Raw genomic sequence first — 15,946 nt, 5'->3', positions numbered from 1 at the left:
TACATCAGATCAAAAGCCACACTAACTTCAGCAAGTTATTTTGTTATTTTTTATTTACAATTTGCTTGGGGTTAATTATCTCGGACAACAGGCTGAGGGATAAGACAATATGATCATAACATCACAGAGCAATGCCAATGACACTTAAATGATGATGATGAATTCTGGCATCGCTGCCCAGCTGTAAGAAATACACACGTTAAGAAATGGCCTTTATTACTTTTATTTAGCTCTTCATGTATGTTAATGTGTATGTAAAATATTAATGAATCACTCTTAATATTATGTACAATATTTTAATAAATTATTGAATCAAAAAGAGATCACAGTTTTACTGCACTGCTTCTGGGTCAAAAGCACAAAAAAACAATTTAGAAAAACATAGAATGATGTACTTTTACACTCACTTAAGAGTCAGCATCAGTTTAAGATTTTAAATAAATACAAAGACTGGTGTTGTAAAAGTTTGTTATTTAATTTAGCTTTTCATGCTTTCCCTCAACCCGCTTAGCATCGGTAATGATTTCAGACTGGTAGTGATTTTCCCACAAGTGCCTTTCAAAGTTGCACAGAGAGCATAAACTCCTGAATTCAGGAGTGGGTTGTGTGTAGGTGGAAAAACAACTTTAATACCATAGAAAGGAAGGAGAGAGAGCCATAAAATGGGGAGGGAAGCTTTTGCTTTTTTGATTGACTTTGTGGGTAATACTTTAGATGGATGACAACATTTGTGACATTGAACTCTATTGGACCTGACAATATATTGTTAACTTTGGAGCATTTATTCATGGGGAAAATGAAACACCACCGCTACCACCACAAAAGTGGTCAAGCACATTACAGGGAACATTACAAGTTTTGTTCCAAAACTATAAATACAATTCAAAACAAAAATGATTTAGGTTGAGTTACTTCAGTAAGTTCAGAAGCAGGAGTTGAAGGCGTGTTTCACTCATCTCACAATCCGTCTTCGTAACGAAACTATTTCATGTGTGCATGTGTGTTCGCCCTGCAGCCAGGCATCCATAACAACCCCGCTGGTGCAGTAGAGGCAGAGTAATGACCTCAGTATGTGTCTGTGTGTGCTGCGATCTATTTGGAGGGGCTTGATTGCAAAACACCAAATAAGAAGCTGTGTCTTTACATGATCATATTGGCCTCGTCTTCCCCTTAAGGATGCCTCGGAGTGCGTGTCCTCTGCTTCCCTCCCCCCGCTGTCCTCTCCGTCCTACCTAATGCCGCAGGATTATGTTTTTTATGACTTTTATGACTTATTACTGCTCACCACAGCGGAGTATACACACCGCTTAAATCAATTTAACGCCAATTCTCCTAGACTCCCTGTCTGAGCCATGACTCTAAGACTTTTCTAAAACTATTTTAAATGACCTAAATGGATTGATTGTACCAAAAACAGAGCTTAGGGGTTTTAAATCTAGGGCATTGTGTATTGCGTTTTCCTCTCATACCAAGCACCTCAGTGAGCCAGCCTTCTGCTTTATTCCCTATCGCTGGGCTCTGGCTAATTAAATATTGTGGGAAGACTCTATTCATATCTAACGGGCCTAATAGGAAAGAAGAACCTTTGTAAGCAGATTGCCTCACTCTGAGAGGGCTGTGCTGTACCTCTGCCATATCCACACTGCTCTGTTGTGGCTGTGCAAAGTCAGTGAGGCAGGAAGGTCATTTTGACTAAGCAAGTGTCCTTTAACACAACGTAGTCTTTAATTATCTGCTTAAATATTCAGGGAAATGTTTTTCAAGCCTTGTTTCTGTCAGTTTTATGACATGGAGTCATTAAACAACAGCTTATTTACAGTCTTAGTGAGGTTGTTGACAGGTTGTTACAGAGTTCCAATTGCTTGTTAAAATGTGAACATATTAAAGGAATAGTTTAACATTTAGAAATAAACTTATTCACTTTCTGGAAGCTAGAGCCAGCAGGTGATTAGCCTAGCATAAAGACCGGAAGCAGGGGGAAACGGTCACTAGATATTTTTAGGATTTTAGATTGTTTCTTTTCTTGTACATTGTGCAGGTAGGTACAGGGCCAGGGGTAGCTGCCCCCTCCCCCCCTGCTTCCGGTCCCTCTGCTAAGCTAAGCTAAACGCCTGCTGGTGCAGTTCCATATTCAGCGTACAAACATGAGAGAGGTATCAGTCCTTTTATCTAACTCTCAGTGAATAAGCTTATTTCCCACTATGTTGCTCTTGTCTGCTTGTCTAGCTAATAGCTGAGACGATTTAACACGTGCTCAGCGTCTCTGGCCTCATGTAACCTGATGTATTAAGATCAATATATATACTCACCTGACAAAATATTACATCCAGGTGTACCCATTCACTGTATTAAGTAATGCCGTGCACGGCAACTCTGCTCGAGATTCAAGGATGCGCCGGAGGAACTCTGAGTTCTTGGATGGATCCTGCTGGAATTTAGACCGCACTGAGTAATAGATGGCTCGTCATTCAACGCAGAGTGTCAGTAGAGGGGCTTCCAAATGCTGACTCACAAACACACTCATTAGAACACATGCGGACACACACACACACACACACACACACACACACACACACACACACACACACACACGTACACATTCAGGATGTCTTGTCTCTGCTGTCTTACACTCACTTTCTGAATCTGTCTATGTTCTCTTAGACCTTCTGGTGGACATGCTGGGAGTCATGGCCAGCTACAGCATCACAGTCAAGGAGCTGAAGCTGCTCTTCAGTATGCTGAGGGGGGACAACGGCATCTGGGTGAGTTGGTGGACACTTGAACAAAGTGATTAGAGCTTTAGATTGTGTATCAGTCAGTGTTCCTTGCCTGATGGCAACAGTAATATTTTTGCTTAAAAGACACATGCACATCCACCTGTGCTTTGCAGGTACTGGCCAACAAACATTAACATTGCAACCAGTGGAAAAATATTAGCAACATGGTGATAGTCATTGTTTTATGCCATAAATTCTTCTTTAATTTCACATTGTGAGCTTTCTGACATCAGCGACTGGAAACTGACATCTCACTGAAAACTCACTCATGCTACAGTACACTGGAAGTCTTTCTACTCCGATTGGAGAAGAAGCTTCAATCCAGGACCCCCCCCCCCTTCCAGTGGCTCAGATGGCAGCAGTGTAGCAGATACATTAGAAAACCCCCAAATTTGTGATGTCTCTAGTCTGTTTTGACTTTGTTAACCAGAGCTGGTGATCAGGATTAGATTCAGTAAAAAATTTGATTTTTTTTTTTTCTAAAAACACAATATGTCATTATTGTGTCATTAAAACTGTGTTTGAGCTTAGTCTTTTTGTTGTTTTTAAAACCGGAAAAAGACCCAGGATTTCACGTTGACTAATTGCTGCTAAAAATGTGATATTTCACAGTTTCTGATACGCCGGTGTTCTACATTAAAAGTCATAGCAGCTAAATTTATTTGACACTAGATTAATAATGCAGCATGAGTTTGTTCTTGTGTCATTAGTCTGGATGTCATTTAATGGGATGGTGGTTAATAGACTAGAATATTAAAGGATGTGTATATATCTATGTGTCTGTGTTTTTGGATTGATTCGGGAGTGTATGTCAAAACAAGGGCAATTGAGATCACGTTTAACTTCTTTCTTTTTTTTTCTCTTGTAATTGACTTTATTAATGCCAAAGAGGTTTGACTGTGTTACATTTGCCAGAGTAATAAGTAACAGCCTAATCAGCTGTGAAGGTGAAACAGTCATGAAATAGCCCATTAACTCAGAATTGTTTTTCTCCTGGTGAGGAGTTTGACATTTTTTCAGCAACACCCTGCCAGCTTCTCACACCCTCTATGCATCTAACCACCATCTTCTTCCACTAACCGCTGAGCAGCTCCCCTGGAGTAACTGCTTTGCTCAAGGGCTCTTTTTTTTCTTCTTCCCCTCTGTCAAGACTTTTTCGCCAGGTGAATGGAGATTCCAGCCTGCCACAACATCTGCTCATCTGTCTCTGTCTACACTTGCATAGCCAACCCAGAAATTTTGCCTATTGTGTGCTGCTATAGCAAATAGCTGTTTTATTTGGTTGTGGTTGTTTTCAATAGGCATAGGCCAAAATAACTTTGTAGGTAATTAGAAAAGTCTTGCAGAGTCTTGCAGAATCTTTTAAATGATTTTTCGAAACCTATAGTTAAAAAAAAGCCTTTTAATAATGTTAGCCAAAAGATTTTTTTCAATTTCTAACATGTCTTATATTTCTTTTGTTTATTTTTGTTGTTGTCCTGTCACTCTTTTATCTTATTTTACTGTGGTGGATTTTATTTAATGTCATTCTCTGTAGTTTTATTTGCTTGTTTTGATCTAACTGTAGTGCTGAATTTGTTTTTAATTTTTTTTTTACAGTTTTTTTTCCCCCCTTGTAAAGCACTTTGGTCATGCACTTGCTGATTCATGCTTACTTTTAGAGCTACACTGCCAAGTTTACTTGAAGTACCTGTTAATTACATTAATTCAGGGGTTGAGACTCAGGATCAGGAGGGCTTAGTACAAATTCCACTTACAGTGCCACTTCTTGTTGTCATCTTAACCGCTCCCTATAGTTTGCTGATTGGCCTCGCTTCCTGTCAGTAGTTCATTCAGAGTGGATGTTTTGAAACAGACCTGCAACATTTAGGAGGGTTTTAAGAGGCTAAACCTTCTCCTATGCCATCCCTGCTCACTGTAGGTTTGTGTGATGCCTCGGCAGCTGCTGGTGTCCACTAGCTAAGCCAATATAGCCTTGCTCCTGCTCGTCAATCTCCCCTGAACGAAGGCTCAGTCGCCATCAACAACCCCTGGTCACTGATCAGTGGTCCACAGCAAGATCATCATCAATCCATTCAGCCCTGTTTTCATACCTACTTTGTCCAATAACTATCGCCACCCCATCCCACTCGCCGCTATCTCCCTGTCGTTTCCAATTTCTCCTCCCCCAGCAGCCCTCTCCAGAGACAGATCGATTAAGGGTTGCCATGGTATTGATGAGGTGTTGTCGTGGGAGGGCAGAGGTGATTGAAGAGTTATTGATCCAGTGGGGTTGTGGTAGAGATGTGATGCCACACCATGTTTTTTTTTTTTTTTTTTTTTTTAACAGATTCTCTCCCCTGTGCCTCTGATATGTGGTATCAGTCACAAAATAATGGCAATCACTCTCGTTTTTCCTTCGGCCTTTCTTTCCTCCTCTCCTCTCCACTCCTCCAGCCAAGACACGCAATCAAGCTCTTGTCGGTGTTGAACCAGATGCCTCAGAGACACGGTCCTGATACCTTCTTCAACTTTCCAGGACGCAGTGCCGCGGTGAGACTGACCAAAGACAAACACACAAATCACACATCTGAGCCTCATTAGGGAAAATCCATTCTTTGTGCACACAAATTTCTAAAAACTCCTTCATGGCATTCTTGTTTATACTCATTACATCTTAATTAGCATTTTACTCCACCAGTGCTAGGAGCTGAATGGTGAAAAAAAAGTAATGACAAACTGGCTGACATATTGATTGCTATAAACATTGGCAAGATCTGCTCTGATGTGTGTATCCTTCCCCAGGCTATAGCATTGCCGCCAATTGCCAAATGGCCTTACCAGAACGGATTCACTATCAACACTTGGTTCAGACAGGATCCCCTCAACAACATCAATGTGGATAAGGACAAACCGTACCTCTATTGGTAAGCAGAATTCCTCTCGCTTCAGCACTGTCGGAGTATTTCTCATGTCCATGAATCTCTTAATTTCTTTGCCCGTTTTGTAGACCCAGAGATATGCCGATATGTTTGCCAGTGCTGCCACCGAGGAGATTAGTAGAAGAAAAGAAATCAAAAACATCATTGCTAAACATCAGATATTTGTGTCAGTCCTTCAGAATCATAGAGGAACAGTCATACAGAGAAAAAAAAAGACGATACAGAAATAAAAGCTGCCTGTGGTCCTTTCTGATTAAAGCAAGAATAAAACGACCTGAAGTAGACATAAATGACGCAGGTTGAAGGAGAGTGTGCTGCACTTAATCACAGTATGAGAAAGCATTCAACAGACTGCACGCCTTTGCTCAGGCTTTATAATCTCCCTCATTAGCTGTCAGCACTGTACAAGGTAGATAATCGGATACGTCTGCACAGGTAACCAAAGTTTCACCTGGTGAAGGATTCTAGAAAGGTTAAGATGTTATGTGTTTAATTGCTTGTTTTGTTGAACCAACAGTCCAAAATCCAAAGATACATTCAAATTACAATAATATTTGACCAAACAGAGCAGCCAATCTTCAAGGCTATAACCACAGAATGAATGGCATTTTTGTTTGATAAATGACAAAAACAAATTAATGGTTAATTGCCCAGATGTCTTAGCACTACCAAAATGAAAAGGTTTTCCAGTCTTGGGAACGTTAATGTGTTTTTCTGGTTTCTTACTAATCAGTCAAAGATCTGTTGGCCACAGACACAGAGATGATCACAATAGCTGAATGTGCATCGTTAGAAATAATAATTCCTCCTCTGCAAGATTCAGAATCCTGATCAAATAATCTCTTTAAACTTTCCTGCAACTTCTTCCTGAACAATAGAAGTTTATTTAGAATTTACTGAGAGTTTCTGTACTGAGGCACTCCGGATGATAAACATTTAACTCGTCAGACTGAATGACATGGACGGAAAGTTAATAGATAAACAGATAATGAATAAGAACATAACTTTAAATGTCAAGGCACTCCATTATGAGTACGCTGCTGGGTGGATGCCTCCGCTCGTTGTACAGCTCTGGAACTTGCTGGCCTGAACGTAAGCGTTGTAAGTGCAAGCCGTTAGCCACTATGAAGCTTCATTAGTTTTGACCTTTTATTTAATTGAACTGCTTTACTCCGCTGCTTGGCTTCTTCCCTCCACCTCTTCGCTCTGTGACACTAACCAGCGGCGCCCTCCCTTCGCCTCTCCCCCTCGCAGAGTCAAACTGGTTCATTCCTAACAGAATTTTTTTTGCCAAAGAATCAAGGAGCTAGTCATCTACAGGGAGGAGGTCATACATCCATATATGTGTATTCTCTGGATACCATCGCAGAGACGAGCTCTTATCGTGAAAAGTGTTAGGATATAATCCTGTTTCCTTAGTAACCATTTGTCAGGTCATCATGGTAAGCAAGGAGCGAGAGAGGGAGGGTGGCCTCCTCTCCTCTGGCCCAGGTCTTATCGTCCTCCCCCAGATGCAGCTACTACTCCAGCTCCCTGTCTGGTACTGGCCTCTGCAGCTGCATGAAGGCTGTGATAACACGCCGTATGCACTCCTTACGTGTATCAGGGATTCACTTGAGGGGGATTTATATCTTCTTTTTGGTTCTGCAATGTGTTTGAAGTGTGTCTTGTTGTTTCATGAAGTAGCTTAGCTGTTGGACTGGGTTTTCCACGAAGGTTAAGAGTGCGGGAAGATAACCATTATGGAGAAAAAATGGAGGGAAGGGGATTAGTAGTGTTTCTCAAAAACCTGTGATCTAGGACCCCTGGTGCTGCTGCAGAGAAAGCACTTAAAAATCCTGATTATTGTGACTATTATTGGCTTAGATAATGTGATGTGTGTGTGTGAGTGGTGTCGCTGCTTGTGTTTTGGTAGGCAGGATTTACATAGGTATAGTTTTGTTGGTGAAAAATCATTGACTTCCCTCCTGCAGTTGACCTTTTGCAGTTACAGTGGTAGCTTGCAGAAACAGAAACATTACATTGTTTTCAATAAAGCCAATCTGGGAAATAAAAACGGGACACCATGGTCAGACTGTCATCTGTTTGACGCATGTTGGCTTTTACGTACTTTGAACGGTCTTTTAGGTATATCCATTCAAAAAAATCAAGTCATTCAGTTTCACTAAAATCTGCTCAACCACCACACTGAATGTCATTAAGCCACATAGAAACTCACATGTTGCACCATTCATTAAGAAGTACCATAATTAGTTTTAATTTAGAGCTGTCATTTTTTCTCTGAAAGAGGTATTTTCAAACACAGATCTTGAACATACTGAAATAAGTGGAACTCTTTCTGATTCTCCTTCAGTTTTCGCACCAGTAAAGGAATAGGTTACTCTGCTCACTTTGTGGGAAACTGTCTCATCGTGACATCGTTGAAATCGAAAGGAAAAGGCTTTCAGCACTGTGTGAAATACGATTTCCAACCCCGCAAGGTAAGAAAACACACACGTGTGCAACCAAGTAACTCCACTGAATACATTTTAGTTAGTGCAGAGTGTGGTTATCTAGTGCCACTTGTTACATGAGACAGCATTAGGATTGTGTGGCTGTTCTCTTCTTCAATTTCTCCTTGCACTCACTAGGAGTGTCACTGAGTCCAGATAAGGTCTGTCAATTAAGACCCGACAACTGCCCCTGTACCGCACTGTCAGCATTTTTGCTACTGTCCTGCACACAGGCCCTCGCATGCACACATAAACACACACATTCACTGAGAAGGCCTTCCGCAGTATATGCTGACCCAGTAGAATCTTTGCACCGCTTAACAAAGTTCCCGGTGGTTTCATTTGATCAATTTATAAGTCACCATGTGTCACGGCAGTTTGTCCACAACGTGCATGTGTTAATGTGTGTTTGTGAGCGTTTTGCACGCAAGCGTGGCATTGTCCACTTCCCAGCTAAGTGTGCGCCTGCAAAATTCTCGCTTGTGCGGCTCCCCCCCACAGTCTCTCCTCCATTTCAGTCTTTCCTCAAGGGGACCTGTGTGCATTGTCACCAGGGGACGATGCTTTGTAATCAAGACACACACGTACGCAAACACTCGCACGCACACTATTAATGGCACATTAAGGTGAGCAAAAGGAATAGGTTTGGAAGAGAGTTCTGGTGAGTGAAAAAGTTAACATGTTGTACTCTTCCATATCAGGTTACCCTCAGAGAGATATAAAATGTTAGAGGGAGCATTCTCAGTATTCCAAAGGCATGATCCAAAACATCATGATACCAACATCCTGCAGTTGACTAAAAATTCTCAAATTAATTATTGCACAGCAGGAGGCTCAGAGCCGTATTCTTCAATTCTTCATGTTTATTTAATAACAAATGCAAAGGTTTAAACAACACATTTTGCTCACCACAGGCTTCAACAGGTTTTCGTTTACAGTAGCCTGGTCGATATAATGAATTTGTACACCAAGAGTGCCGGTGCACAATGTAATATACAAAAACATCAAACAGTATGGATAAGGCAGGCGAGGCAAGGCAAGCACCATAGCACGAGTAAAATCAGTTAAAATACAGCAATGTTTTCAATCTAAAAACATCAGAGAGGCTTCAATCAATAGAAAACACAACAGGTTTGAAGAGAAACTCCCACTTGTATTGTTAAAATTGAAAGAGCCTACAGGGAAACAAACATAATAAACTTTCCTTGTCAGTAATTTGGTGCATTGTTGCCTGAGAATTTGTTTTTTGTTTTGATGTATCATCTTTTTGAATGTGTTTTTTTTTATATTGTTTTCAGTGGTACATGATCAGCATCGTCCACATCTACAACCGCTGGAGGAACTCTGAGATCCGTTGCTATGTCAACGGCCAACTGGTCTCCTACGGTGATATGGCCTGGCATGTCAACACCAATGACGTAAGGGCGCCGATATTGGTTACTTACAGACACGTGTTATTAGATGCACTGATCTTTATGTGGTAGAAGTCCATTAAAGATTTCAGAAGAACACGGGGGTAATTAAGCAACTTTGATCGACATAGGAGGCAGTGGTGCAGAGTCGGTTATGAAAACTGAGATTATTGTTAAACTGCTTCTAGGTAAAAAAAAAAAAAAAAAGTTTTACTCTCAAAGACACTTTACTTTGCCAGTAAATTATTTTCTGTAAATCATATGGTCCTATCAGAAGTTTTACTCCTAAATTATGGCTTCTGTACCAGCCTAAGAAATCCAGTATTAATCTGGCTCCACTTCACACCTTCGTCCTATCGTGATACTGGCATTTGAGGTTTGCCCTCTGCACTCGTTAGCTGTGGCAGAGTTGCCCTTGGGCCTCGTTCCAGCATAGCTCGCCGAAGGTCCGACTTCCCACTTTCCGATTTAGCCGGAGTAAGGTAGCCTGACCTCTCGGTTGCAGCACAGCCTTGAATACACTTCCTTCCTGGCTGGCTCTTGACATTGCTGCAATTATCGTAGCTGGTGTTATTCTCTGTAAAAAAAAAAAATTCCTTGGCCTTGGGGTAAAATGTCTTGCAATTCACGCAGCTCGTTGGAAAAGAAATATATAGTACACGAACGAAAGAACGGGTGCCAAAGTGTGTTGATGGTATCAAGGGTTGTTTGTCCTAAAGGCTGAAGATAAAACTTATTCCATCACTTTGAAGAAGCAGAGGAGTAAAAATTTAATTGTGATAAAGGGTATCAGAGGGATGAAAGGTGCCTGGACAGAAAGACTGTAATAGTAGGTGATGGCAATGTTGTAGCAGAGCAATTAGAAACGAGCAAACCGAAAGTTCATCACCATCCACTGTGTTCATCACTGCAGTGTGCAACGAACTTATGAGCAGGGATTGAAAATGAATAAATAAATCTTGAGACTTCTTCAAATGTGAGGATCAACAAACTTTTTTTCTTCAAGGTGTTAATGTGTCATGAAACTGAAAAACACAGAATCTGTGAGAGAGAAGTTGTTGCTGACGTACCTGTAGTTTACAGGTTCAACAAAGCTGGAATTAGTTTAGTGTTTAATTTAGAATAAACTGTGTAACAATTAATAAAAAAAATGTCCATCTTCTTGCTTTCAGTGAATTATGTTACACCATGTTAGTTCCCAAATCCCCTTTACAACAAAGCTCTGAAATGTTTTGAAATGTTTTATATGAAAGCAAATTTTTCCTGTGTTCTGCCTTTTTTTATTTTTATTTTTTATTTACAGAGCTACGACAAGTGTTTCCTGGGTTCATCAGAGACAGCAGATGCTAACAGGGTGTTTTGTGGTCAGCTGGGAGCAATTTACGTATTCAGTGAAGCTCTCAACCCAGCACAAATCTTTGCTATTCACCAGCTCGGCCCAGGATACAAGGTGAGACGCCGCCCACGTACTACCTTATCATCCACTGTACGGTATATTATCCGTACGCTTCACAGCGCATCAATGTCATGTACCATTTACCAGACAGAGTATCTTGGCAACCCGAGGATTGCATTGTCAATATTACTTAATGCCGTCTTTGCCCGTACACATTTTCGGCTTAAAGGGGTTGAGGCCATCGATCATTCTTTGGGTGTCAGTTGACAAAATAGCCCGTACATTGCTGCCAGGGTGCCCTTGCGGTTGGTATGTTTAGATTTTTTTCTTACCAGTTAAAGTACATGTTGTCGTTTCCGAATTCTCAACAGAAGATCATAATGCCGTGCGGCTGAAAGACATGTTGGGATCTGAGCGAGGGGGCTTGGCTGCGATCATTTTCAGAGAACCTATTGGCTACTTAGATTTAAATGCCATTACACCAACTTTTTTTCAAGTTCTTTGGAGGTTTACAGAAGTGCATCCCTGCAATGGACAGAAATCGCAATATAAAGTCGAAATAGATGAAACAGATTGAAATTAAACAAAAAAGTAAATTGCTACACTATCAGTAAATACCTTCCGGGAAATCACAACACTGACACAGAAGTTTGTGTTCCTGTGGTAATAATAATTATTCAAATGAGGCTTCACAATGTTGGGTGTTTAGCACTGATAACTTTAGAAATCACCACCTCTGCCTTTGGCCTGGCTATCGGTGACAGCTGAGATGCTGCGACACCTTGCCAGCTGTCTGCTTCAAGTTTTGGATGACTTGCACACTTTAGGCCACTCGCAGCTCGTCTAAGAAGGTGTCTAAAACTGTCTCGATTTCAGCACCATGTGACAGCACGGATATCAGAGGCTGCTGATGTGTGCGAACAGATGCTGGCATTTCAGCAACTCCTTAGAAGAAGTTACATACTGAGTCATGACTTTGCTTTAATTACCAAGACCTGATGAGGTGATACTGGAACGTAGAAACATACTGACAACATGCAGGGTACACATAGGTTGCATGAGGTAGAGCTCTGTCTCTCAAAAGAGCACTGGATCACACATGTAAGTTTCACAATTTTTTATTTCTCTCACAACCATCCTCTCTCTCATAAGCACTGCCTTACATTATATAACATAAGGCACACTATAGACTACGTAGAGTTCTCACATGTTCCTCCTAATGATCGCATGCTTGGGATATGCTGTTTCTCTGCCACAAATACTGATTCCTCACTCTCTCGCAGCGCACAGTTTCCTGAGGCTGATCAGTCAGATGATTGCCTCTCTGCATGATGCAGAATGGGCTCCTCAGATGCCCAGAAGAGACCATTAAATGGCTCAGTTGTTTCAAAGCCGCAGGCCCCGGCGCTGGTATTGTAATGATGAGCGCGCAGGTTTTTCGGTCGGCTGAAGGAGAACGCCAGTGGAATTCATCTTGTGTCACACAGCGTCCTGCCTTAGTGCGATTGAAGGCCGGTGCTCGTTCTCGTGACTACACTTCAGATGAGGATGTGTGCATATGACAAGCTGCTCCTGGGGTATTGCCTAGTCGGTGTTGAAGAGAACTGTATCTATGTATACTGTACAGTATACTGTATATGTGTGTGTGTGCGTAGCTGTACGATGCCTCTTGGTCTCAGCCGCTGTCAGTGTTGCTGTTCAGTAACGAGGAGCAGAAAGCAGACAGACACCCCGCTCACTCGTTTAAACAAGCCTTCAGCACAGTGAGGATGTTCAAGGTCTTCTCGCCTGACGCGGCTCATGATGGCCGACACACTGCGTGTACTGAATGTCCGCATGTGTGAGCAGTTCAGCACTTCCATGCTCTCCTAATGACAGAAGATGGAACATAACATCATGTTTCTTTCTGTCTGGGCTACGGTTAAAAGAAACCTCCAGTGGTTTTTTTTTGTGTTTTTTTTGTCTTTTGCTTGTGTGTCCTGTGTATTTCCTGTTACTCACATGTTTTTGAGTGTGTCGCTGCAGGCACTCTTCCGCAGGAGGCCAGACGTCGTCTGTCAGGTTTCATGGTAGTACAATAATAGAAAGTATGTTTGTTGTGTGCATTTTAATATTGGAATTTCAGAGAATTATATTCCCTAAAAACAGATTTGTATCGGGCTTAGAATTTGGTGCGTTTGGCTACGAATGACGTGTCCTTAACTGTGCTATTAGCTGGCCTCAAATGTCTTGGTAGATTTTTGATATTGTTTACTAATTCTTCGATCAGTTTTAGATTTTATTTAGGCGAGGTTCTTGCATAGATGTTTTGTATTTCCCAAAGAAGTGTTCCAACATTTATTTCACATGCTGGAGAAACTCATTTTGGAGGACTGGTCTTGATTCAGCAAGCTGTGTGGGGATGCAAAGTGGCACAGGCTGAGTTAAATGGAGTGGATGTGGGCGTGCTGTATCACTGCAGGCCAGTGCCGCATCAAAGCTGTCAGGTATGAGACGGGCGGGAGTTGTCGCCTTCATTCATCTGTGTGTTTATGAAACCAGATGAGGGAAACACACGTGTTAAAGCACAGTTGTGTAAAAACATTCGTAAAAATTTTCACTTTCCACTTTTACTCCTGCATGTTTCTCCTGCTGCCTGTTGAATGCCTCCGTACATCTCTTAATACTATAAGAGTCAGCAAAGCTCTTTTACACTTTCAGCTACCTGCCTTCCCCGTTTAGCACAGCAACATAAATACAAGCTCACATTTACGTATACACAAGTATACATATGCACACTTCATAAATGCACCACAATAAATGGACTTACACTGCAAAAAACGCGCATCTTAATAAGTGTATTCATTTGACATTCAGGCTATTCAGTATTTGTTTTTTTCTTGCAGAGGGCCCATTAACTTTCAAAATAAACCGAAAAGCAATTTATTTGTGTTTGCGATTGATAATCCCTGCACATGGCTGCAGTATTCTAGGTTACTTAATAGATGATCTTTTTAATATGTTCTAAAGTCATGAAATACAAATTTAGTCATGCTCTCCTACCATGTATTTACCATGAATTACGCAAGAAAGTGTGTGTAGGTATTTTATGACAAGTGTGTTTCAGATGTGGATTAGTAGTCACTATCAGTTCCCCTTTACAGCGAAGAAGGGAGAAAAATTGAGGCTGAGACGGTGCTAGAAAATAGTTGCATTCAGCCCTTGGATGGGGATAAGGATGTTACACTGTGCAGAGGCTGTTTTCTTCAGACGTCTCCATTGTGCAGTGTGCTCTTTGCTTCAGTGTGAAATTTTGTTCTGCATGGTTAAAACTGCTCAGGGCGCATATTCTACAGCGGACCTCAGATGAAAGGTTTAGAACAAGACAGGCCTGCAGGTCTATGAGTGGCCCGGGGCTTTTCCTGTGCAGTCAGGCTGAGCAAGGCACCTGGGGAGCCAGCCGCTCGAAGGGGAGAGCGCCCCTTGCCCAGAGCTGCTGCAAAGGGGGGCACAGCAACTTGCTGGCCATTCATCCGGGGGCTTCATGTGTGTCTCAGCGCCGCTACAGGATATTTGGACCCACTGACCCGTGCAGACAGACAGATTTAGACATAGATGCATACACACACAAACAAAGTGCAGCTTACACTTCTTACAATATCTGTACGGAGAAAACCAACTCTTTTTTTATTCATCATTTTTATTTAAGGTAGCCAAGAAGACAAGGCGTGTGTTCTTGTTTCCATTCTTTACATTTCCCTCATCCCAGATGTGTGAGTTTGTATATGGGTATTATTGTATGAGGAACTAATATCCTCTTAAGAATGAAAATAATAAGGAAAATTGTCCATGATAAAGACATTTTAAATTTCAACAAGATAAAGGCTAAGCAGCTGCCGGAAAAAGTTAAAGTTTTTGTTATGTGCAGGAAAAATGTGACATTATACAAAGAAATTGAATAACACAAATGTGTCAGTTTGTGTCCGTACTCTTTTATGTAGACTACAAAGGGGAAGATAAATTTGGAGCTCCGAGTGCTTCTCTCCCACACATCCGCTCCCCCTCTCCATCTCTTATTCTGGGATAATTGAATTAGTGCCCGGGTTAGCGCTGTGTTCATTAAGCTAATGCTGTGTTGTTTACACACGACACATGCTGCAATTAAAGAGACTCCATTTTGGGTGTTGAACTTGTACACACAGACACACAATCACACTTCTCTTGCCTGTGGACAAGTCATTTATCCCACAGTGTTTTTCTCACACAGCCTCTGACATGTTCTTCTTTGTTTTTTGTTTTTTTATATCACTACAGAGCACTTTCAAGTTTAAGTCAGAGAGTGATATCCACCTGGCTGAGCACCACAAGCAGGTGTTGTACGATGGCAAGCTGGCCAGCTCCATCTCCTTCACCTACAACGCCAAGGCGACGGATGCCCAGCTCTGCCTGGAGTCATCGCCCAGGGAAAACCCCTCGATCTTCGTCCACTCACCACACGCACTCATGCTCCAGGTCAGTGTGGCTGGATTCTTCTGAGTGGCTCTTCATCACTGACCCAGTTCCAGGCCTCTGAATCACGGCCCGCATCTCTTGATTTGTTCGGCAATTCATAAATGAATGAAGTACAATGAAACTAGTTTTTTCACAGGCTGACTCACACCCCCTGTAGAAGATATGAGATTTACAGATATAGATGTTAGTCCATCAAAGACATGCACCAGTTGCTACAGCACCCTGCAGTAAATACCAGTTTCATGAAGTTCACAGATTTTTTTTGACTCTCAGCTTGACTCTCAGCTTTTAATTTAACTCTGCCATTTGAGGTTATTGCTCGTAGTTGTGTTGAAGTAAACATTCAGGGTTGGTGGGGCTCTGCTTTGTTAATGGTGATTCCTCTTTGAATCTCATCTCCTTTTTTTTTTTTTTTAAAGAATTTCTTCCTCTGCTGATTGTGCAAAAAAATGCAAAT

General features: G+C 41.6%; 1 protein-coding gene across 9 annotated transcripts in view; it reads left to right on the top strand.

Annotated features, from left to right (window-relative positions):
- The window catches only part of nbeaa (neurobeachin a), a 100,382-nt gene that overhangs the window by 37,911 nt on the left and 46,525 nt on the right, over positions 1-15,946 (top strand). For all 9 annotated transcript variants that reach the window (XM_040150227.1, XM_040150224.1, XM_040150228.1 and 6 more), the window contains 7 exons: positions 2,662-2,762; positions 5,214-5,309; positions 5,562-5,683; positions 8,052-8,178; positions 9,489-9,608; positions 10,906-11,052; positions 15,292-15,489. In XM_040150227.1, coding sequence (XP_040006161.1) covers positions 2,662-2,762; positions 5,214-5,309; positions 5,562-5,683; positions 8,052-8,178; positions 9,489-9,608; positions 10,906-11,052; positions 15,292-15,489 — 911 coding nt within the window. The remainder of the gene's footprint in view (positions 1-2,661; positions 2,763-5,213; positions 5,310-5,561; positions 5,684-8,051; positions 8,179-9,488; positions 9,609-10,905; positions 11,053-15,291; positions 15,490-15,946) is intronic.

Source organism: Xiphias gladius, chromosome 17, assembly GCF_016859285.1.
Source record: "Xiphias gladius isolate SHS-SW01 ecotype Sanya breed wild chromosome 17, ASM1685928v1, whole genome shotgun sequence".
Lineage (NCBI taxonomy): Eukaryota > Metazoa > Chordata > Actinopteri > Istiophoriformes > Xiphiidae > Xiphias > Xiphias gladius.
Note: the sequence above shows the minus strand (reverse complement) of the source record. Positions and strands in the feature narration are given on the sequence as shown.